This window comes from Apostichopus japonicus, chromosome 19, assembly GCF_037975245.1.
Source record: "Apostichopus japonicus isolate 1M-3 chromosome 19, ASM3797524v1, whole genome shotgun sequence".
Taxonomy (NCBI): Eukaryota; Metazoa; Echinodermata; class Holothuroidea; order Aspidochirotida; family Stichopodidae; genus Apostichopus; species Apostichopus japonicus.
The window spans coordinates 927,592-952,575 of NC_092579.1; the positions used below are offsets into that span (position 1 = coordinate 927,592).

General features: G+C 34.8%; 1 protein-coding gene across 1 annotated transcript in view; it reads right to left on the reverse strand.

Annotated features, from left to right (window-relative positions):
- Window positions 1–22,728, reverse strand: part of LOC139960281 (transient receptor potential cation channel subfamily A member 1-like) — a 27,787-nt gene extending 5,059 nt beyond the window's left edge. The window contains exons 1-19 of the mRNA XM_071958536.1: window positions 22,596–22,728; window positions 20,286–21,032; window positions 19,758–19,914; window positions 18,948–19,126; window positions 15,267–15,371; window positions 14,804–14,912; window positions 13,959–14,056; window positions 13,533–13,705; window positions 13,062–13,110; window positions 10,843–11,124; window positions 10,404–10,486; window positions 10,022–10,183; window positions 8,314–8,425; window positions 7,362–7,531; window positions 6,008–6,152; window positions 3,402–3,485; window positions 2,748–2,818; window positions 1,755–1,941; window positions 276–383 (exon numbers count right to left, since the gene is read on the reverse strand). Of these exons, the coding sequence (XP_071814637.1) occupies window positions 276–383; window positions 1,755–1,941; window positions 2,748–2,818; window positions 3,402–3,485; window positions 6,008–6,152; window positions 7,362–7,531; window positions 8,314–8,425; window positions 10,022–10,183; window positions 10,404–10,486; window positions 10,843–11,124; window positions 13,062–13,110; window positions 13,533–13,705; window positions 13,959–14,056; window positions 14,804–14,912; window positions 15,267–15,371; window positions 18,948–19,126; window positions 19,758–19,914; window positions 20,286–21,032; window positions 22,596–22,607 (3,033 nt within the window). The 5' untranslated portion in view covers window positions 22,608–22,728. The remainder of the gene's footprint in view (window positions 1–275; window positions 384–1,754; window positions 1,942–2,747; window positions 2,819–3,401; window positions 3,486–6,007; window positions 6,153–7,361; window positions 7,532–8,313; window positions 8,426–10,021; window positions 10,184–10,403; window positions 10,487–10,842; window positions 11,125–13,061; window positions 13,111–13,532; window positions 13,706–13,958; window positions 14,057–14,803; window positions 14,913–15,266; window positions 15,372–18,947; window positions 19,127–19,757; window positions 19,915–20,285; window positions 21,033–22,595) is intronic.
- Window positions 22,729–24,984: the final 2,256 nt, after the last annotated feature.

The window sequence follows — 24,984 nt, forward strand, 5'->3', positions numbered from 1 at the left end:
GGTTGGAGTGTAATGTTTTCCATTCTATGAAGACACCCATTTTGTGGAGAAAGGAAAGAAGTAAACTTCTTGAAATTAACACTGAACATATGAATCAATGCAAGACCACGTTAATACAGTGGTTTCTGACACGAGGAATGATACACACTTTGACTACAATGTATGTACACCTCTGATGCTCTGTGTGAGGTAAATCATAGTGACAATATTCGTTTCAGTATAGTTTCATTAACTGTATTTGACACATTTGATGTGTTAGCATGATTGATACGTACCTTTATGTAAATTTCATAACATTTATGGATACCTTCCAAAACAATGTACAAGATTAGGTAGCTTTCAAGGACCCATACACCCATCGAGCTGTAAACATATCGTCCATTCTGTATGAGGAGAAACATATACATACATTATTTAACATTTAGATATTCAATGAACATACAATGAATTGTCGTCAATGATTTTTCCTGTGGCGTTATTGGGTGTTGAGCTATTTATAGGTGTTACTCATCGGTTTTGTCAATAACCATTATATCATTATACGACAAACGGTTTGTCTTAACTTATGAAACGGTATAATCCCCAGCTCCCCTCAAGGGCGTATACTTACTTCTACAGGTTACACTCCGATACAAGTCAGTCTAACGCTCCACATAACAAATATGCATAAATGTTAATGACTTCTTATGTATTCGACCCCCCGCTTTCCCGGAGGTGAGTTGTTAACGCCAGGCTAAAGTTATCTGCTGTTGTGGAATATTGTGGATCACGGTTGATGAACTGATCCATGACTGTTAACCTTTTTACCAAATTAATAAACAGTACATCATTACCTATAATTAGCCATCGTGAACAAGTACATACACAGTTCAGGAAGAAACATGAATATGCAGCAGTACGGTAATACTTACTTGCCCACCCGAGGGCTGACAAATGACCAGTTACATTCACCTTATTATCGCAGTGTCACATAAATGTCGTATAGAAAGTGTGTCCCCATAAACAACGAACACACTTCATACGCATGTGTTCTTCACAAACGAGAACATTTACTATAAATATGTGGGAGCAAAGATGTGTGGATATTTGGCATGATTGATTAAATAAAATATCATTATGCAGTATAAATACATACCTTCAACCGGTTGATATGAAGACCTAGCATTTGGATCACACTCACTAAAAAAATTGAATATGCAGTATTAATATATACCACCAATCGGTTGATATGGGGACCTATAGCATTGGATCAGACTCATTAAGTAAATAATGAATATGCAGTAGTTATACCTCCAACCGGTTGATATTAGGACCTAGCATTGGATCAGACTCATTAAATAAATAATGAATATGCAGTATTAATACATACCACCAATTGGTTGATATGAAGACCTATAGCATTGGATCAGACTCATTAACGAATAATGAATATGCAGTAGTTATACCTCCAACCGGTTGATATTAGGACCTAGCATTGGAGCAGACTCATTAAATAAAGAATGAATATGCAGTATTACATACCACCAATCGGTTGATATGAAGGCCTATAGCATTGGATCAGACTCTTTAAATAAATAATGAATAAGCAGTAGCTATACCTCCAACCGGTTGATATTAGGACCTAGCATTGGATCAGACTCATTAAATAAATAATGAATATGCAGTATTAAGGCATACCACTAATCGGTTGATATGGGGACCTATAGCATTGGATCAGGCCCATTCAATAAATAATGAATATGCAGTAGTTATACCTCCAACCGGTTAATATGAGGACCTATCATCGGATCAGACTCATTAAATACTGGGCAACCACCTTGATCCCAAGAAGCTGACGGGAGTTCGTTGTCTATTATTTGCTGAATGAAGAAAGCGTAAACTAGAACGAAGACCAGATACAAAGTGTGTGCAACACCAGTACTTGTTTGGCCCAACTTCTCCCTATGATATAAGACAAAACAAAATTTAAAAGGAAAGTTATATATGTAAATATATTTGTGACGGTGATTGCTACTTAATTATCAATTTAGCAACAGTTCCTCCGTAATATTGTCATGATTATATGGTTACATATATACGATTTTATAAAAATTGGATTGCGAGTGGATCAAAGTTGTTGCCAGGTTCAATCTTGGGTGACTTAACTAACTCTTTACGTAGAAACATTACTCATAAACGGGATACTGATATATTATATATTTGTACATTGTCGTGCTCACCCTATAGTGCAGCCGAATTATAGCGATTCAATCGCTATTCCACAATGGCATTATATCTCGTAATAATAACTTGCATATTGTTTCATTCTGCTGGTAATTAAATACCTGTATTCCTTGCAATGGGTCATGCATGGAATCACCGTTGTTGTACAGCAGATTTTTGCTTGTAAATGTTTATAGCCCGCATATTTCAAATTCTATAATATATTCTATAATACATGTAGGCTGCATAGTACGCTTAGTCTGCTAAAAGCAGCTGTGAGCTGTATAATTCATGAAGCCATATTATATATATATATATATATATATATATATATATATATATATATATATGAATGTATATATATGATAATATATATATGAATGTATATATATGATAATATATATATATTATCATAAATCTTGCTCTTTGTTAACCTCTCAAACACGAATATGTTACTGCTGCTCAGAGAACTGTTTGTCGTATAAGGCGAGACTACCTTTACTTATTGACTTCCTTGGGGTGAAGAACAAATGAATCAAACAAACCATTTGAGCTTCAGAATTGTTTGCACCATCTCATGTTTGGCCAGATTCTCCCTCTTGAGGTCCACGATCGTCTGTGGGAACACGAAGAACTTGACAAGTGTTTATTTTGTTCCTTCCTAGTATTACTGCTAGAGAACATACGTCCTTACTTTTTCTATTTCCATTCATTTTGACAGAGCTGTAACTTCATTTTATTTTACATGATTCTGACCACTGACCAAGATGATGATAATCCGTTATGTAGAATAGTTTACACATACAGACTTACAATTTAGGTCGATGACCTAGATTTAAGTCAGTGATGTATATATTGGTCAGTTATCTACATTTAGGTAGTGAGATACATATAGTTCAGGATTTATATATATATATATATATATATATATATATACATATATGTAGTGATGTACATATAGTTCAGGGATCTACATGATATGTAGTGGTATAGAGATAGTTTAGGGATCTATCTATCTATCTATCTATCTATCTATCTATATATATATATATATATATATATATATATATATATATATAGTGATATACAGATAGTTCAGAGTAGATATATAAATATATATAGTGATCTACACATTGGTCGTGTTCTATAAATCTCTGTAAGTGATCTAAACAGTTCACACATCTAGCAATGTTACCTACGTTGAGTGCGAAGTATCGTTTCTTTTGTTTCAAGGTGCTGACGTCATCGGGGCCAGGATCTAAGTATTTGAAGTCATACGTCACCTGAGGTGAAACAAAGAAAGTAACAACAGAACTGCATACAAAGTATACTACGGGAACATAACTACATACAATTAATATTGATATCAGAGAGGATAAAATACAATTATTATTGATATCAGAGAAGATAAAATACAATTAATATTCATGTCAGAGAGGATTAAATACAAGTAATATTGATATCAGAGAGGATACAATACAATTAATATTGATATCAGAGAGGATAAAATACAATTATTATTGATATCAGAGAGGATACAATACAATTAAATATTGATATCAGAGAAGATAATATGCTATTAATATTGATATCAGAGAGGATAAAATACAATTAATATTCATATTAGAGAGGATAAAACATGTATCCTGGGGGTACATTATGTATCTCATTACAGTTAGTGACGTCTCTTTTCCCTGCTGAGTTAATTTGACATCAGAAATTTTCGTCATTGATAACCCAATTGTTATCTTCAGTCAACAAAGACTGTGTCAGACATGTGGTATTTGAAATCTCAGAGGCAGATTGAGTAAATTTTAGAAATAGAATAAAAGAAGATATTAAAACTGCTTCATATAGAATTAACTACTAACCGAATGGTGCGTCGATTTGCACACTTATCATTAATAACAAACTCATCTACTAACCGAATCATACGTCAATTTGCACACATCTATCATTAATAACAAACTCATCTACTAACCGAATAATACATCAATTTGCACACATGTATCATTAATAACAAACTCATCTACTAACCGAATGATACGTCAATTTGCACACATCTATCATTAATAACAAACTCATCTACTAACCGAATAATACATCAATTTGCACACATCTATCATTAATAACAAACTCATCTACTAACCGAATCATACTTCAATTGGAAACATCTATCATTAATAACAAACTCATCTACTAACCGAATGATACGTCAATTTGCACACATCTATCATTAATAACAAACTCATCTACTAACCGAATCATACTTCAATTTGCACACACCTATCATTAATAACAAACTCATCTACTAACCGAATCATACGTCAATTTGCACACATCTATCATTAATAACAAACTCATCTACTAACCGAATCATACGTCAATTTGCACACATCTATCATTAATAACAAACTCATCTACTAACCGAATCATACTTCAATTGGAAACATCTATCATTAATAACAAACTCATCTACTAACCGAATGATACGTCAATTTGCACACATCTATCATTAATAACAAACTCATCTACTAACCGAATCATACTTCAATTTGCACACACCTATCATTAATAACAAACTCATCTACTAACCGAATCATACGTCAATTTGCACACATCTATCATTAATAACAAACTCATCTACTAACCGAATCATACGTCAATTTGCACACATCTATCATTAATAACAAACTCATCTACTGACCGAATGATACGTCAATTTGCACACATCTATCATTAATAACAAACTCATCTACTAACCGAATGATACGTCAATTTGCACACATCTATCATTAATAACAAACTCATCTACTGACCGAATGATACGTCAATTTGCACACATCTATCATTAATAACAAACTCATCTACTAACCGAATGATACGTCAATTTGCACACATCTATCATTAATAACAAACTCATCTACTAACCGAATCATACGTCAATTTGCACACATCTATCATTAATAACAAACTCATCTACTAACCGAATGATACGTCAATTTGCACACATCTATCATTAATAACAAACTCATCTACTAACCGAATGATACGTCAATTTGCACACATCTATCATTAATAACAAACTCATCTACTAACCGAATAATACGTCAATTTGCACACATGTATCATTAATAACAAACTCATCTACTAACCGAATAATACATCAATTTGCACACATGTATCATTAATAACAAACTCATCTACTAACCGAATGATACGTCAATTTGCACACATCTATCATTAATAACAAACTCATATACTAACTGAATAATACATCAATTTGCAAACATCTAGCATTAATAACAAACTCATCTACTAACCGAATGATACGTCAATTTGCACACATCTAGAATTAATAACAATATCGTCTTACTATAGATACATATGATTGAGAATTCAGACTGTGTAATAATTTCTAGTATAGCTAGCGTTGACAAAAAGTTTCCCAAGGAACTCCGTTTCTATTGAAATAATATGCTTATATTTGTATTATCCCTCACAAAGATAACGTCAGTATTCTAAAATGGTATAATTTGTTCAGTAAGGTTGTTCCTTGTACCACATTTGCCTGCATGTTTGGAAGGAAGCTTGAATCTTGTCAGTAAGAAACAACACTCTTAAGGAGGATACACTACATCACTTACATAACAATTCGGACAGCGTTGTTATTATCAAACAAATATTATACATTTGTGAGGGACAAACCTGACGCCTTTCCTATCAATGGATAAAACCATTGATAACCACGGTACAATCGAATCTGGCGGTAAGCAGATTGATTGATTAATTGTGATTGTCTTACCGAGTAATCGGGATGTGATTGGTCCGTATGCGAATACCGCATACACTTGTTGAAGACAATCTCTGCACACGAAGGTAATTTTTCTATTAACATATTCATAGGCGTGTTTCCTTCACTGTCTCTTAGGTTCATGGCCTTCTCCCAGCTAAGAAAGAAAATCGAGAATATCTGAAGTTAAAGTTAAGACCAACCTATAGAGTTTATTCGTTTTACCGAGTGAAAAACAGAGGTTTTCAAGAGCTTAGTATTTCAGATTGCAAAACGTTGTTTTCCAAGTCGATAAACTGAGTGTATTGAAAAACGATGTTAATTGAAAAACTTTGTTTTTCCCTCGATAAACTGAGCTCATCGAATTATTGCACATCTATTTAGGGTCAAACAGTTGATCAGTCGATAAACTAATTTTGTCGAAGGACAAACTGAATTTATCGAAATCTTTTTGTTCGCTCGATAAATTGAGTGTATCGTACAACCTTCTTTATCGAAAAATTTTGTTTTTCGCTCGATAAAGCTGAGTTTAACGAATTATTTCACGTTAGGAGCGAAAAACTGTGTTTCCACTCGAAAACTTCAACAACAACAAAATCGAAACAAAAACACAGTTTATTAGTTGATAAACTAAGTCTTTCGAACGAAAACCTGAATTTATCGACGATAAACTGAATTTTTCGAATTATTGCACTTCGGGCTTGTCATAAGAAGATCAAAGATAACGGTAAGGAGGCATCGCACCACACAAACGAGGTGAGAGGTGTTATTAAATATAAAATATGATTTGTTTTTATAATTCTACAGAGCAATTGAGGCTCCGACGTACTTGAGTGAACTGTTGAGATGGCGTTGTAATGGGCGTAATCTTCCCTTGACAGCCCCTTCACCAAACATTCAGTAAACCTTAATTATGGTGGTAGGCGTATCATAGTTGTGCACTACGTCTATATGGAATGCCTTGGCGCCGACACTTTTGATTGTTTTAAGACCCAATCTAAACTCATTTATTTATCATGTACTTTAATGACTGATCTTGCGTTTATTTATCTTAAACTTGTTTATATTAGTTTCAGTAATTGATAAATTGATTTATTGATTAATTTTCTGATTTTGCTTTGACTTCATTATTCCTTTTATTACCTGCATCTTAAACTTTAACTTCTTAATACTTTACTACTAATAGTCCATACAAAGTGATTTTATGCAACACTATATATAATTACATTAACTATTATTAATTTTACCCCCTTTTCACCCCCTCACCGGGCCTTGCGCCTACGATTACCCATGTTCTTGTCGGAGACAGGATTCTCACCCCTTCCTCATGTCAAGATGACTATGTGTTCTGCCGAATGTGACTTACTTTTTGTTGTTGAGAATGGCGGCTGCTATTGCCTCACGTTTGTAATTGGCTGCTAAATCCAACACCGAATGTCGCTTCCGGTTCAGAATGCAGAAGTTAGCATTAGCATGTAGCAGGAGATGGGCCGCATCGTCCTGGTTGTAAATACAACATATGTGGAGCGGGGTGTTCTAAAGAGAAAAACACGTCATCATAGACTAAGATGGGACGCTCAGGAAATTACTACAAAGAGGCTTAACAGGATCACTGTCCATGGGTGTGGGTGGGGGGGGGGTGCAGTTGACGAGGATAATTACGATAGGATTCTATCAGCTGAATTATTAATACCGCCCTCAAAATGTAATACCAACAGTTTATTGAATGGATACCAAACACTCGTAATACGTAAACCTATGTAGTCTGTACTAACTTCTTCTAAGTATCTCTTTCGATATCCGGCTTTAGGAATCACAAATGATTTCGAGTTAGTTAGCATCATGTTTGATCTCTAGAGTAAGGCAAAATATGTCACCTAAAACAGAACTAGTATTGTTCGATACAAGTGACAAACGCCTACAGTGGAATTCCGACCTTCCTTACCGGTTTCGAACCTCTGGACATACAATCAGCGTCCATAACCTAGTGGTTAGGGTGTCCACGTACAGAGCGGGAAGCCCGGGTTCGAATCCCGGTGGAGGCTGGAAGTTTTTTCACTGTTAAATTATAACTAAACAGCGATGTACACATTGTTCGTTTTGTGACTAAGCTTAGATTCACGAAGTAATGTCATGATTAGCTTGAATCCCACACCAGGTAGCCGTGTACATTAAACATAGATCCTGATCTTTCTTAGTAAAAATAAATCAGCAACGGGTCTTAATTTTTCTGTTACATCGGTACCCCCTTAGCGCGTAATTCCACCGTGGTAACGAGGATTTTAGGGCATTTAAGAGCTGTAAATATTTAAACTTACCCAGTCTTTATCTTGTGCGTTAACATTCGAATGGAACTGCAAGAGTACACTGATCACGTGAACGTTACCCTTCATAGCTGCCAGAGACAGAGCTGTCATTTCATGGGAATTTCTTGATTGGAATTAATTAAAAGGAAACCAGAAAAATGTGCATCAATTTTTTAAAGTTATCGCCACTGTATAAGAAGGTACATTTTATACACCTGCCATCAAACAACTTGCTTACGCATAACTCCGATTCATAGCGATATTCATTTAACTGCGTGGAATTTTCAATTTCAACTACTTCGACTTGCTTTATCCTCAACAATGATAAATCAAATAAGTGCATATTTGCGTCGTGTACAGTTAGTTTTCTTGCTTTGTATTCTACGCAACCGTGATATCCTAGCAGTACAAATAAACTTTGTTGTACCTATGAGTTTAACACCATCGGTGATTCTTGTTTTGTCTTCTTATCAACTTATGCCATTATTTTATCCGTCTTTTACGGAATATAGGAACATTAGCTGAATGATGTGAGACACCTAACCCCCCCCCCTTCCCCCACTCCTAAGTTCCTGACATGACTACTCCGCAATGACTGTCATTTAAGCAGAGCTATAATAACATTACATCAACTGAATCATATGCCTTGCAATCCACACCCTCTCCCAGCTGGTTATTGACTGTATTTGACAGATATTATTAATACGGGTGATGATACTGAGTGTTATATCTCTGCCTGCTGGTTATTAACTGTTCTATATACTGGTTATATAACTGTAGTTTACATATATCATCAATAAGGTGTCTACATATCAGCTGAGAGTGATGTCTCAACCTGCTGGTTATTAACTATGCTATGTTCTAGTTATGTAACTGTATTTTACATATATCATCAATAAGGTTTCCACATATCAGCTAAGTGTGATGTCTCTACCAGCTGGTAATTAAATTAACTGTTCTATATCCTGGTTATGTAACTGTATCTTAGATATATCATCAATAAGGTTTATACATATCAGCTTAGTGTGATGTCCCTACCTGTCGGTTATTAACTGTTCTATATGCTGGTTATGTAACTGTATTTTACACATATTACTAATAAGGTTTTTACATATCAGCTGAGTGTGATATCTCTACAAGCTGGTTATCATCTGTACTATATATGCTAGTTATGTAACTGTATTTTACATATATCATCAATAAGGTTTCTATATATCAGCTGAGTGTAATGTCTCTATCTGCTGGTTATTAACGTTCTATATGCTAGTTATGTAACTGTAGTTTATATATATCATCAAGAAGGTTTCTACATATCAGCTGAGTGTGACAACTCTACCAGCTGGTTATTGACTGTTCTATATACTGGTTATTAACTGTATTTTACATATATCAATAATAAGGTTTCTATATATCAGCTGAGTGTGATATCTCTACCTACTGGGTTTTAACTGTACTATTACTAGTTATGTAACTGTATTTTACATATATCATCAATAACTTTTACATATCAGATGAGTGTGATATCTCTACCAGCTGGTTATCATCTGTACTATATATGCTAGTTATGTAACTGTATTTTACATATATCATCAATAACTTTGACATATCAGATGAGTGTGATGTCTCTACCTGCTGGTTGTTAACTGTACTATATATACTGGTTATGTAACTGTAGTTTACATATATCATCACTAAGGTTTCTACATCATGATGTCTCTACCTGCTGGATATGTCTGCTCCCGTCTTCAGTAGATAGCGTACCACGTGATGATGGCCGTGTTTGCTAGCTAGCAGGAGGGGGGTCATTCCTCTCCTATCAGATTCGTTTATCGTGTCAGGCTGCTCGTGGAGGGCTGCTGCTGTGAACTTCAATTTACCATGTCTGAAACAAACAATCCAGAGAGGTTGTCAATTGACCTGATTAGTCACTTTGACGTATATTTAAAGTAACAAGGAAAATGTTACTATGGATGAAGCATTGGTAGGATACAATTAACCGTGCAATGTCACTACTCACAAATATAGACATAGTGAACACAGCATGAAATAGTGCAATAAATGTGAAGGCAGGTAAGCGATTACCACTGTGATGTAGTACTTACGACGCAGCTATGTGTAGAGGGCTTTTTACTTGGTGGTCTTTGCACGTCAAATTTGCTCCCGCATCCAACAGACATCGCATAATCTAATGTAATGTGTAAAGAATACACATTGAACTAACAAACAGCTATTTAATCTCTGATACTGATTAATATCCCTTTAATTAGGTCACAAACAACAGTTCAATGAATATTAGCATAAGGCCCGGCCTGCATACTCACGATGTGATGGAGAAACGGCATATTGAACATACTATCTGATATTACACAGCACTGTGAATACTTGATAGGTCCAACACATTAACTTGCTAGTCGAATTAAAGGACAGAACATTCCAAACTTAAAATAAAAGTGAACAATTTATATACATTAGGTCTAACTCTATATGGTGGGATATATTAATGTAAAGATAATTAATTTAATAACATTAAAGAGCATTTACCTCCACATTTCCATTTTCAGCAGCATAATGAAGAGGAGTCCATTCCATCTTGCTGGTCGCATTGATTATATTAACAGAATTTACGTGTCTTAGCAACATCTTAACAAACTCCACGTGATCCATCTCAACAGCCAAGTGTAAGCAGTTTTTCTGATTGTAATCCAATGTCTCTATTGCAGAGCCCTCCTTTAACAGTATCCCGCCCGCTTCACAGTTTCCTTTCCATGCAGCACACATTAATGGTGTGAAGCTGTCTTCATCACAGATGTCAGGTGGACATCCCTTGGAGATAAATATAGTAAAAGAACAGTAAAACATTGTCTCAAAGTGATAGAAGTGTTATTAATAATTAATTTATTCACAACATTTATTTCTTCATATATAGTAGTCTGTTACAAATCACTGCTATAACTCTATGATGTAATTATCTACTATTTATTAACACCCTCACCACCCATCGACTAAACAGACTGAAATTCTGAATCCTACCTACCTACGATGAGGTCAGTTCCTTAGATTCAACACAAAACTGAACAAAAAGAATATATAAGGCTCCTATAGAACTCACCTAACATATTCACTATAGTATGCGTTGCAAACTTCTCAAGGACAACTAGTGTTGAATGTCGTTCACGGTGCTCTATGTTTATATTATGTCAAACATTATTTTATTTCTTTTATTAGAATTGATAGAACATTGCATTAACAATAACATATCGGCCTGAAATGAGGAGCAACGTTATCATCATATCTTGCTTGGTTCCTTCGATTTACCTTATTTTAAAGTTAAAATATCTTGAGAAAGAAATAGCTATATGAAACATAATCTAACGATACTTATACTCTACCTAAGGTCAACTTTTCCTTAAAAAGATGGCGATGTCAATTACGTAATCACTTCTGTTTAAAGTATTTATATTATTTATAGCATTAGGAAAATTTAACTTACTCTTATTATGCAACGTGTATCGATTCAAGTTTCTATCGGAAGGAGGTGTGAAATTTTCAATCTAAATCATTCTTGCAGAACCTAATCTTGAATTAGGAATATATTTATACACAAATTAAACACTGTGGAATAATACATGCTACAAACACAAGAACGATTGTCACCTAAATAACGATTGAACCACACGTGAAAAGTAGAAAGCTGCTGATTACATTTTAACATGCCTGTTGCAGTAATAGTAGAAAGATGTTGATTACATTTTAACATACCTGTTACAAGCTGTTGCTTACATGTTAACATACCTGTTGAAAGCTGTTGATTACATTTTAACATACCTGTTGCAGTAATAATAAAAAGCCGCTGATTACATTTTAACATGCGTGTTGCAGTAATAATAAAAAGCTGTTGATTACATTTTAACAATCCTGTTACAAGCTGTTGAAGGCTGTTGATTACATTTTAACAACCTGTTATAAGCTGTTGATTACATTTTAACATACCTGTTGCAGTAGTAATAAAAAGCTGATGATTACATTTAACTTACCTGATACAAGCTGTTGATTACATTTTACATACCTGTTACAAGCTGCTGATTACATTTTAACATACCTGTTACAAGCTGTTGATTACATGTTGAACATACCTGTTACAAGCTGTTGATTACATGTTAACATACCTGTTACAAGCTGTTGATCTCATTTTAACATACCTGTTACAAGCTGTTGATTTCATTTTAACATACCAGTTACAGGTGTTGATTACATGTTAACATACCTGTTACAAGCTCTTGATTACATGTTAACATACCTGTTACAAGCTGTTGATCTCATTTTAACATACCTGTTACAAGCTGTTGATTTCATTTTAACATACCAGTTACAGGTGTTGATTACATGTTTAACATACCAGTTACAAGCTGTTGATTATATGTTTAACATACCTGTTACAAGCTGTTGATCTCATTTTAACATACCTGTTACGAGCTGTTGATTTCATTTTAACATACCAGTTACAAGCTGTTGATATCATTTTAACATACCTGTTACAAGCTGTTGATCTCATTTTAACATACCTGTTACGAGCTGTTGATCTCATTTTAACATACCTGTTGCAAGCTGTTGATTTCATTTTAACATACCAGTTACAAGCTGTCGATATCATTTTAACATACCTGTTACAAGCTGTTGATCTCATTTTAACATACCTGTTACAAGCTGTTGATCTCATTTTAACATACCTGTTACATGCTGTTGATTTCATTTTAACATACCTCTTGCAGTAATAATTTCATTGTCTCCACTTGATTATGTAAAGCAGCTCTGCAGAGGGATTCAAAATGTAATCATGAAAAATAGACAATACCGTAACGAATATGTATACATTATTTTCCAGTTATTCTTGTGACTGCATGAGTTATGTATTAATCTCTGTAAAAGCGAAAAAACCAAACCCTTATGAAGTTTTAAATTTCCATACAAAAAAAAAATGCAAATGTATTTTTTTTTTTTTAATATTAATATTGCTTTTTACGACCCTAATGTTGCAAGTAACATTTCTGACTCACGTAAAGGGTACGGAGTAAAATAGTTTCTATTTTAGTCAAGGAACAAAGTTCTGCTGTAATAAAAAGATTGGAAATACATTTGAATGGGGACACACGGGCCCTGTAAACACCAGCGAGTGAGAAGCGAGTCGCCTCTTCCCTATAATCCAACTTATCGACCATTGTAATATCACATACCTATGTAAGGGAGACATGTTGTCATTGTCAGCAAGCGTTAGTAACGCCCCGTGGCTGATAAGGTTTCTAGCTATGTCCCTCGAACCATTCATAGCTGCTATATGAAGAGCACTCTGACCGTTCACTTTAACTGATGTGACGTCACTTCCCTTTTGCAGCAGCATTTGGACAATCTTTATGAAGAGGAGGACATTAAAAGATACATCTAATATACCTATACATACACATTATGTACATTATATTTATATATATATATATATATATATATATATATATATATATATATATATACAAATATATATATATATATATACAAATATATACAAATATATATATATATATATATATATATATATATATATATATAAATATACATATATATTGCTGATGTCAGAGTAATCTTAGTCTCATCAGCTCATAACTAACCTCGGTGTGTCTTTTCGTTGTTCCTGCATGTAAAGCTGTCTCGCCCCTTATATTCTGTTTACTGAGGTAATCAGGAACGGAGAAGCCATGCTCAGCAGCTGAAATATCGTTGGAATGTGTGACAAATGTTAAAAATAACGTCATATATACAATATTTAAATGCAATGAATCTCTAAAACATCTTTAAAAGACTGTTTCTCAATTTACTTATAATTATAGGCACTATTAGAAGATGATGGGGTGTAGGCAAAATAATCGAAAATGACTCAACATAAGACTATAGAGTTTGATGTTGCAGGAATGGACATGTTATAAACCATATTATATATATCGCACTTTATGGTATTGCAAATCTTTGGTGAACATAACAGATCTATGGTGAACATAACACATATATAGTAAACATAACATATCTATGGTATAAAAAACAGATCTATGGTGAACATAACAGATCTATGGTGAACATAACATATCTATGGTGAACATAACATATCTATGGTGAACATACCAGATCTATGGATATCATAACAGATCTATGGTGAACATAACATACATAAAGTGAACATAATATATCTATGGTGAACATAACAGATCTATGATGAACATAACAGATCTATGGCGAACAATACAGATCTATGGTGAACATAACGTATATATAGTGAACATAACATATCTATGGAGAACATAACAGATCTATGGTATAAACACTAAAAGGATACGCAGCCTTGCATGAGGACTTGAAATGCAATGTATAGCTACTGACGTGTATTATTCAAGAAAAACACACCCAGCATAGAGCCTGGGAAGGGGGCGCAATGAAACAATGATCTTTTATGTAAACATACCATGTGCAATCAGAATATCGGCAAGTTTCAAATGTCCTGACAAGCAAGCAAAGATTAAAGGAGTGTTCCTGTTACAGTCTTTTGAAAGAATGTCAGCTCCTCTGGAGATCTGAAGAGAGAAAGTGTAAGTAACAGATGTTTTAAGATATTAAAAATATTTCTAAAATAGGGCATGATAAATGAAGTGATAAGATAACATACACTATAACACCTATTATATGATTAAGGGACGCAACCAGTTATTTCATATTAGTACACAAGGTTAAACACCGCTATGTAATCACTATCAATATAATTAATACATTGTTGCATTGAACCAGTTCGTCACGTGCATCAGTGTCCAAATAAATTAAGCAAATTGTTAGTCCTAGCGAAGTAGGTCCTCTCAGAGGCTGCTTGTGAAGTGGTAGAGTTTTAAATAGATGGCGCTGTGTATGAATGTATAGAATTTCTTTTTACATACCAGAAGTCGCATCATTTCAACACTGCCGTGGATCGATGAACGATGCAGGGCAGTTTGCTGATCTTCGTTCGTCAAGTTCACACTGGCACCCGAATCAAGTAACAGCTTAATGAAAAACAAGTATGAACACAATGACATCATTAAATCGCAGGTGAAATTATAATTACGTCATTCACCCCTATCACAATTTGTTCAAGATCCACCATTATACTTCCTAACAAACCTTTCGAGAGTTATTTTCAAATGTATATATTGTTGTGCTATGTATTGTTGTTACGTATTGTTATGTATTGTTATGTATTCTAATGTATTATTATGTATTGTTATGTATTGTTATATATTGTTATGTATTGTTATGTGTTGTTATGTATTGACTGTACCAGTCAGAGTCTAAACGGCTAGATAATAAAGACCCTTTGTGCATTCCGTACCAACAATTTCAGGGTTTGATTATTTTTAAGACAACAACACATTTTAATCTATAAACTATTATTTTTAACAAAATTTTACTTTCTAGTTATGGTTCTCGTAATTTCTCAACAAGTACGTCACTTTTTAAAAAGCAACATGATACTGTTTCATTAATAAATGAAATAGATATGTTTTATTGAAAAGAAGGTTTCTCATAAGGCTAGGGCACGTGCAAGCCCCCCCCCCCCCTCACCACGCTTGTCACCCAGGTGCGGCTCCTCTGTCTCTCGTTCTTAGAGCAGGCAAACACAAATAGGCTTAGGGTTAGTTGGATGTGAATACTTTGTTTAAATAATTGTCTGCATTGTTGTATATAGTTTCAGAGGATGGCAGCAAGCTAGTAACGACAATCACACATAGCAACCACACGCCATTAGCTTCAGAAATGATAGCCATTCGCTTTAAGAACTCGTAAGAATATCATTATAACCACAAAAACATTTTGTGCCAAGTTTTCATAAAAGAGAATCGCTTTAATGTTTCCTTTTTTCCCCTAAAATCAGGAAGTCAACATATAGAAGTGAAGTAAACAAAATTATAAAATCCAACTTTTTATAAAATTAAGAATCCTTTTAACTGATTTGTACGTCGTAACTATGTGCCTTCATTATAATTACTGCAAAATAAAAGGTTACGTTTCACAGATGCCTACTTCTGTTTGCTTAACTCAAGTGACGCAAATCAGACTGATGACAAATTAATTGATTACTGCTCCCCCATCTCTCTCTCTCTCTCTCCATATCTTTCCACCCCTCCCCCCCTCCCCTCTCTCACTCTCTCTGGTAAGCTGTCTGGAAAATTGCAGATAATGTGTACTTATGATCGTCTTGGGTAGTTGTAGAGCATTCAGCTCCACAGAGATTGATTTCAAACTATTATTTGAGTGTAACTTCGTGATAGAAGATGTGAAAGGCAAATTGATGAGGTTTGTTTTACTGCCTCATGCTACATTTTATGATGATGTTCCGTCGTAAGTGTGTTTGTCGAATTTGAGACGTTACCCGCTGGAATCAAAAGTACGTTGGCGCAAGATTGTCTGTTAGGCTAAATAACATACGATATAAGCATACATATTGTATGTTCTTATATTTTATTCCTATAGGATAATCCTTGCCGAAACTTATTTAAGCATGTACAAAGAAAATAAAAATGTTTAACTCCCTTTGTACCTGCTAACCTTGGTAACAAACAGAGGGTAAAAAGCGGCGGTTAGGAGGGGTGATATACCAGGGATGTGTTACCACATCCACGCAAAGACACGACGTTAAGTAAGCAAAAAAACAAAACGTCGTTTGATAGCTCGGCAGTCTTTTGCTAATTAGGGGGATCAAACCTTATAGTACATGATCAAATATAGTGTATGGGGTCAGAACCCAAAATGTGGGTACCCAAACCTCTCCACGCCTCCGATGTTGCTCTCCACCTACGACTTTGAGAATCATCGGAGACCGACCCCACCCGCCCCACACTCTCTCCAACATATCTTTGAACTCTTTGAATTGTCACTCGAAATATGCATACATGTAATGTTCCTATGTGATGTTCTTATGTGCAAGGTTTGGTCTATGGAAATGTATGTAGAGATGTATATCTTTGTTATTTATATTTATGGTAATGGTGTACAATAATGCCTAATGGGATGATGCATACCTTTGTTTTATATATATATATATATATATATATATATATATATATATATAATGTAATGGTGTACAATACTGCCTAATGGGGTGGTGCATACCTTTGTGATGTATATTTAATGTAATGGTGTACAATAATGCGTAATGGGATGATGCATACCTTGTTATGTATATTTAATGTAATGGTGTACAATAATGCGTAATGGGATGATGCATACCTTGTTATGTATATTTAATGTAATGGTGAACAATAATGCCTAATGGGGTGATGCATACCTTGTTATGTATATTTAATGTAATGGTTTACAATAATGCGTAATGGGATGATGCATACCTTGTTATGTATATTTAATGTAATGGTGAACAATAATGCCTAATGGGGTGATGCATACCTTGTTATGTATATTTAATGTAATGGTTTACAATAATGCGTAATGGGATGATGCATACCTTGTTATGTATATTTAATGTCATGGTGTACAATAATGCGTAATGGGATGATGCATACCTTGTTATGTATATTTAATGTCATGGTGTACAATAATGCGTAATGGGATGATGCATACCTTGTTATGTATATTTAATGTAATGGTGTACAATAATGCGTAATGGGATGATGCATACCTTGTTATGTATATTTAATGTAATGGTGTACAATAATGCGTAATGGGATGATGCATACCTTGTTATGTATATTTAATGTAATGGTGAACAATAATGCGTAATGGGATGATGCATACCTTGTTATGTATATTTAATGTAATGGTGAACAATAATGCCTAATGGGGTGATGCATACCTTGTTATGTATATTTAATGTAATGGTTTACAATAATGCGTAATGGGATGATGCATACCTTGTTATGTATATTTAATGTAATGGTGAACAATAATGCCTAATGGGGTGATGCATACCTTGTTATGTATATTTAATGTAATGGTTTACAATAATGCGTAATGGGATGATGCATACCTTGTTATGTATATTTAATGTAATGGTGAACAATAATGCCTAATGGGGTGATGCATACCTTGTTATGTATATTTAATGTAATGGTTTACAATAATGCGTAATGGGATGATGCATACCTTGTTATGTATATTTAATGTAATGGTGAACAATAATGCCTAATGGGGTGATGCATACCTTGTTATGTATATTTAATGTAATGGTTTACAATAATGCGTAATGGGATGATGCATACCTTGTTATGTATATTTAATGTAATGGTGAACAATAATGCCTAATGGGGTGATGCATACCTTGTTATGTATATTTAATGTAATGGTTTACAATAATGCGTAATGGGATGATGCATACCTTGTTATGTATATTTAATGTAATGGTGTACAATAATGCGTAATGGGATGATGCATACCTTGTTATGTATATTTAATGTAATGGTGAACAATAATGCCTAATGGGGTGATGCATACCTTGTTATGTATATTTAATGTACTGGTGTACAATAATGCGTAATGGGATGATGCATACCTTGTTATGTATATTTAATGTAATGGTGAACAATAATGCCTAATGGGGTGATGCGTACCTTTGTACAAGTAATTACCTTTGCTATTTCTAGGTATCCATGTGTGCAAGCTATATGTAAGGCTGTGTCTCCGTTAGTACCAATGGCATCCACGTTACACCCATGAAGAATTAAAGCACGAGCCACCTCTATATGGTTGAACTTGGAGCATACATGGAGGGATGTACTGCCCTCATTTTTAGTAGCTATATCTACATCTGCAGAAACAAATAAACACAATAAATGTTAGCCTGGCATGTATATAGTACTAATAAACACAGTAAATGTTAGACCGGCATGTATATAATACTAATAAAAACACAATGCATATTACAACGGCATGTATATCATACTAATTAACACAATACATATTAGACTGCCATGTTAATAATACTAAAAAACACAGTACATGTTAGCCCCATCATGTATATAGTACTACTACACACAATACATGTTAGCCCAGCATGTATATAGTACTAATAAACACAATACATGTTACACCGGCATGTATATAATAATAATAATAAACACAATACATGTTAGACCGGCATGTACATAGTACTAATAAACACAATATATGTTAGACTGTCATGTATATGGTACTAATAAACACCATACATGTTAGACCGGCATGTTTATAATAGTAATAAACACAAAATATGTTAGACTGGCATGTATATAATACTAATAAACACAGTAAATGTTAGACCGGCATGTATATAGTACAAATAAACACAACACATTTTAGACTGGTATGTATATAGTACTAATAATTACAATGTTAGCCCGGCATGTATATTGTACTTTGAATCTGGACTAATTAAAGCTACGTCAATTAAGGTTTCTTACCGGCGCCATTGTCTAGTAATAACTGCACAATATCCAAATACCCAAGCTGCGCAGAAATATGAAGAGGAAACATGCCTTGTTTATTAGTTCGATTAACATTGCTGCAGTCGTCTTCTATGCATTTCTTGACATGTCTAAACGACCTCTTCCGGATACACTAAGGAAATAAACAAATTCAGTGCAGACAAATCAGATATGGTTGAGATGAAGAGAAAACAAACATAACGACACGAGCCTTCGAAATGATATTAAATAGCAATTTAATCGCGAAGAGAAGCAATTCAAGATATGAATGTTATCAATCAAAGTGAACAAGAACACGCACATCAGTAGCATAATATAAGGGCCTATATACAGCAGCGATACGCGCTTTACACAGGCTGGTTATATGGAATGCGTATTGGTAAGATCCGATGCTTGGTTCAGGGTGGTGAATTCTCATGGTAAAATACTAGTTTAAATCTAAACATATACTATATTTGAGATATTTATAAAATGTGATAATCGAGGATATGTTGAAATACTTACTTCATGAATACTATGTTTGCGTTCCACGTTGTTCCCTCTACCAACCGTAACCATGGAAACGAGACTCCCGAAGATATCCTCCGTCGAGTCTTCGGAATCTTGGTCGGCTTTGTTTCTACTAAATTCCACGTCATTGCTACCAATAGATCCCACTTTACTTCTCTTCCTCTCAAATTTAGTCTTCTTTCGTTTCTTCTTAGTGTTTTCGTAGCTCATGGCTACGAAGCCGATGGTCTTTGCTTTGTTCAGATTACGGAGAGCCGTCGGAGATATTTGATTGTATCTCTCCTGTAGTGCCTTCCTCTCATTCTGATGTCGAATAGGTGTCGATTCTGAGGCATCTGTTCCTTCCTCTAAACTAGAATCAAAGAATACCGAAGGCGACCAACTACCTCCCTGATGAGCCTCAGGACCGGAGTCATAGGTAAACGAGGGTGACACCTTACCTCCCATGACCCCTAAATTAGTATCAGATGCTAGCGATGGTGATACTGTACCTTCCCTAGCCTCTAGACTCGAATCATAGATCAGCGAGGTTGCCACTGTAGCACCCTTGGCTTCTAAACTGGAGTCATAGACCAGCGAGGGTGACACTGTACCTCCATTGACCCCTGGATTGGTTTCACAGACAAGCGTAGGTGACACGGTACCTCCCTTGGTCCCTAAACTGGAACCATAGAGTAACGATGGCAACAATCTCTGATCTTTGTCCATAACAAATCTGAGTATCTTCGGCTCAGTTGATTTCTGTAAAAAGAGTCGAAATCAACTCAAATCATCCGCTATGAAAGTTATAACATGGCTTGTAGCACCGAATTACCCCCATTTACTACATTGTTTTACGTTTCTACGTTGGTATTATTTTCTTTGGTAACTTTTTCTTTAGAGAGAGACAAGAATCTGTGAACTGACAATGTGAAATCTTAACGTTTATTGGTGCTTCAGACATGCTTCTTAAATTCTTGAGTTTAATTACACATGGTGAGTTACCTCTGCAAGGAGCTTATCAATTTTGTCTACTTCATTTGTAATTGGTGATTTAGATTACAGCTTACTGAAGCCACAGGTCTATACATTCTATTCGCAGGTGAACCATTCTAAGTTCATCGATTTTAACAGCACTTATAAGGAGTACTTTACTTTCCAGTTTAATTTAATAGATATTATCGTTTTGCAACATTGTTGCAAAATATAACATCTTGAAGATTTAATCTTGGCACATGAAAGGTCAGTTCACGTTAGTATTAATATGTATATAGGGAAAATGTTATGTTGCAAAATTGTTTTCCTGACTTTTTTTGAATGTGTCCAAAACTCTTCATCCTGCCGCTCATACAAATATCCGTACCCCCCCACCCTTCCCCCACCCATGTCTTTCTCTTTATAAAAGTACAAGGTCTTCCCTACATTTAATAAAGTTTAAATGAACATCATAGGATTATCTTTGGCAGCGGTATTATTGTTTAATATTGTGTAATTTATGTCGTCAATTTCAACAACAGGTAGCACAGTAATTTATAAAACCTTGTTACTGCTGTCAGATCAATCGAGAGACATTTAAGTTCAATTTCAATCATTTTAATTAATAATTCTTCTCGATTAGGACCTAGACAAATCAACTTTCAAATCTCCCCTCCAGAAAGAACTAAGCAAAAAAACTGGTTATGTTCGTAATATTATGTTAGAGCCACAACATTCGTTGCCGCAATAACCTCACTTATATAGTTTTTAAATAAATACCAATACCATAGCCATGCTCTCAAAAATGATGTAACTGCTTGGCTGAATAGATCTTAACGGGGTAGTGTAGAAAACGAGAGAATAAATGGCATATGTTTGCTACAACACAGTAAGGTAAGTGAAATGCAGTCATGTCATACTCATATAATGTTACTAAATGGAAAGCATAACTATTCTTTCATCTTTGAAAATACAACACCAATAAGCATGCATATTTAGAGTAGCAAGTATAAATTAATAGCCCTTCCACAGTTTAATCCTTATTATCGTTCGTTGCATATAAATAACTAAGGAATGTATTAACTACAGTATGGCCGCTGAGAGTAGCTCATCATACGGTTGTAATTTTGAGACAGATTAACTATGTTGGCTGGTACAACAGATTGGTCATCATGTCAATCTTGATCCAGAGGTTTCAATCTCCCTGACTTGTATAACATGAATACGTGTCTAAGGCCAAACGCATCCCATTATAGTTAACACGCACAATATTACATCAACCTTTATAAACACACAGATCTTTGCGGACACAATTAACGGTATTCTCGCCTAAACTGAGATGAATCTTACCTTACGAGACATAATCGAAGCTATGAGTAACTTGAACTTTAATCGAGAGCGTCTCCAGTAATCAAGAATATGCTTCCTCCTCCTCCGGTGAGAATGATGTAGTTATAGAACAGACTGACTGGCGTGTCTCATATACCCCACAACTCGAACTAGAAGCCGAGTGTTGATAACTAATATTATTTTAATATGAAAGTTTACGTTATCTCCAAGCACACGAATTAAAGAGGTAATTGATCTGAGTTCAGACGGCATTGAATGTTTAATGATTGGAGTAACCAACTTAAATGTTGTGTATGTTATCAATTATCAACATTTATTGTTCTCTAAACGGTTTTCACTGGTTAATGGGCTTTCAATGTTAACGTTGCTGCTGTCGACACAGACGAAAAATCGAGTCATCTAAGAAACTCAAATAATCTTTAAAATCTCTACTGTTATAATGTACCAATCTGGATGTAGAATGGAAAGGTATATTAATGTTGGCGAGAAGTGACCACACCCGGAAAATTCCGCTATCTGGAGTCATTATGAATACGACTAAATCTTGTAGAAATTAATATATGATCATGATGTCATCAAGGTTGTCAGGTTTAGTCAGCAATCATATTTAAATGTAATTGATTACTGATTGGAGCATCACACATTCGAAGGGGGGGGGGGGTGATCAAGTACTGATAAAACTACCGTCTTAGGATAACATTTCGGGAGAGAGAAAGGGGTCTTTGAAGAGAGAGATGGGTCTGACCGAATGCTAATAATATCACCTTGAGGCCTGATGCTCCATCACCCATCAGTATGAAGATGACCGAACACTTTACTAAGATGTAAATCAGAATAGAACTTCGAATATAGAGTGAATCATAGGATTCAATTGTTTTATGCTACAGTTGATTCGGCAAAGGATGGGTAAAGCAAGGCTTTATTGCGATATACGCGTGAAACAGTTCTTTAACTTGTCGAGTGTTCCAATTGAGCACGGCTAGTGTTTCTGAGTGAATCCTCTAAATGGTTCGCAAGGACAGCTGAAATCAAGCCTCAGTCATTAAATAGCTACAAGCATGCATATAGCCCATCAATAGAACGTTCCTTTTCTAACCCCTCTTTAAGCCCAATGACATATATGTTTTAGTGTCACGTCATTGCAGTTTTCTCTATGACTTCAGCATCTTTTTTTTCTATCGCCAATTATTGTAGAGTCGACAGGGGCATGACAGAAACGACGATTCTCAAATTAAGAGGATCAAATCTTAATCAAAATTTATGCGTTTTATTAAAAATCTCCGTGATGGTTTACTTAACAGACATGCGATACATAATATCTTCAACGGTTGAGTTGAGTAAACGATCTTCGTGATTGCTTCATAAACAACTGGAGAGAGGAAGGTTCTTCGAATTCAACGAATCCAGACTTGACGTACGTCATGGTTGGCAATTATCACCTATGAGGTAATATTACTCACTTCCAACTCCTCTCCTTATAAAGGCCATTTTACCAGAATTACTTAGTAACTTGAAATTGCTTTCGAAGATGCTCTCTGAGACAAGGCATAACACAAACACTTATCGTAGTACTAATAACATACATACATTACATTACTCTTAAAACATAGAAGACAACTGACAACGCTAATCTTACATGAATGTTAAAGGTCCAGTTTCTGAGGTCATAGTTTCTTTATTAAGCTATGCCATTAATTATTATTACAACGAGAAAGACCCCTAATAGAAAGTTAATGGCAAGCCAAATGACCGCCATTTTTTTAAATATAATTTCAGGTTTTTGGTAAAAAAAAGTTGGATTGTCGATCGATTATCGACGGATATTTCCGATTAGCAATTCACGGATAATCCAAGTTTATCGCCGAAAAACCTTTATTTTTAAGCAATAAACTTGGATTTTCGACCAATTGTCCAGGCTTTTCCAACGGCAATTCTACGTTTTGATTGATAAGCCAAATTTACTGGTGATAATTAAATCGTTCGAATTTCGGATAATTAAACCTGAATTATCGACCGATAAACCCTGGATTATCGGTAGATATTTCAGTTTTATCGGTGGATCATTCGGTTTTCTCGATCGAAAACCTGGAATATCTAATTATTAAGCATTTTGGCTTGCCATACACGTTAAATAGTGTCACCGAAATAATACAAGCCGCCAATGTAAACAGTGTTCAAGCAGCTGTTGAGTAATGTACGAATATATAAAAGCATTCAATATTCCAATCCATCTTTATTAGTGTTTAACTTACTAAAAGTTCTGCTTCTCTCATTAACTATATTAAAGTGGCAGTTAAAAGTATGAAGGACAAACCAAAGTCTACTTCCTAAATCAGATCCGCCCAAACTTATATATAATTGTTATAACTATACATTGAGACTCATGTAG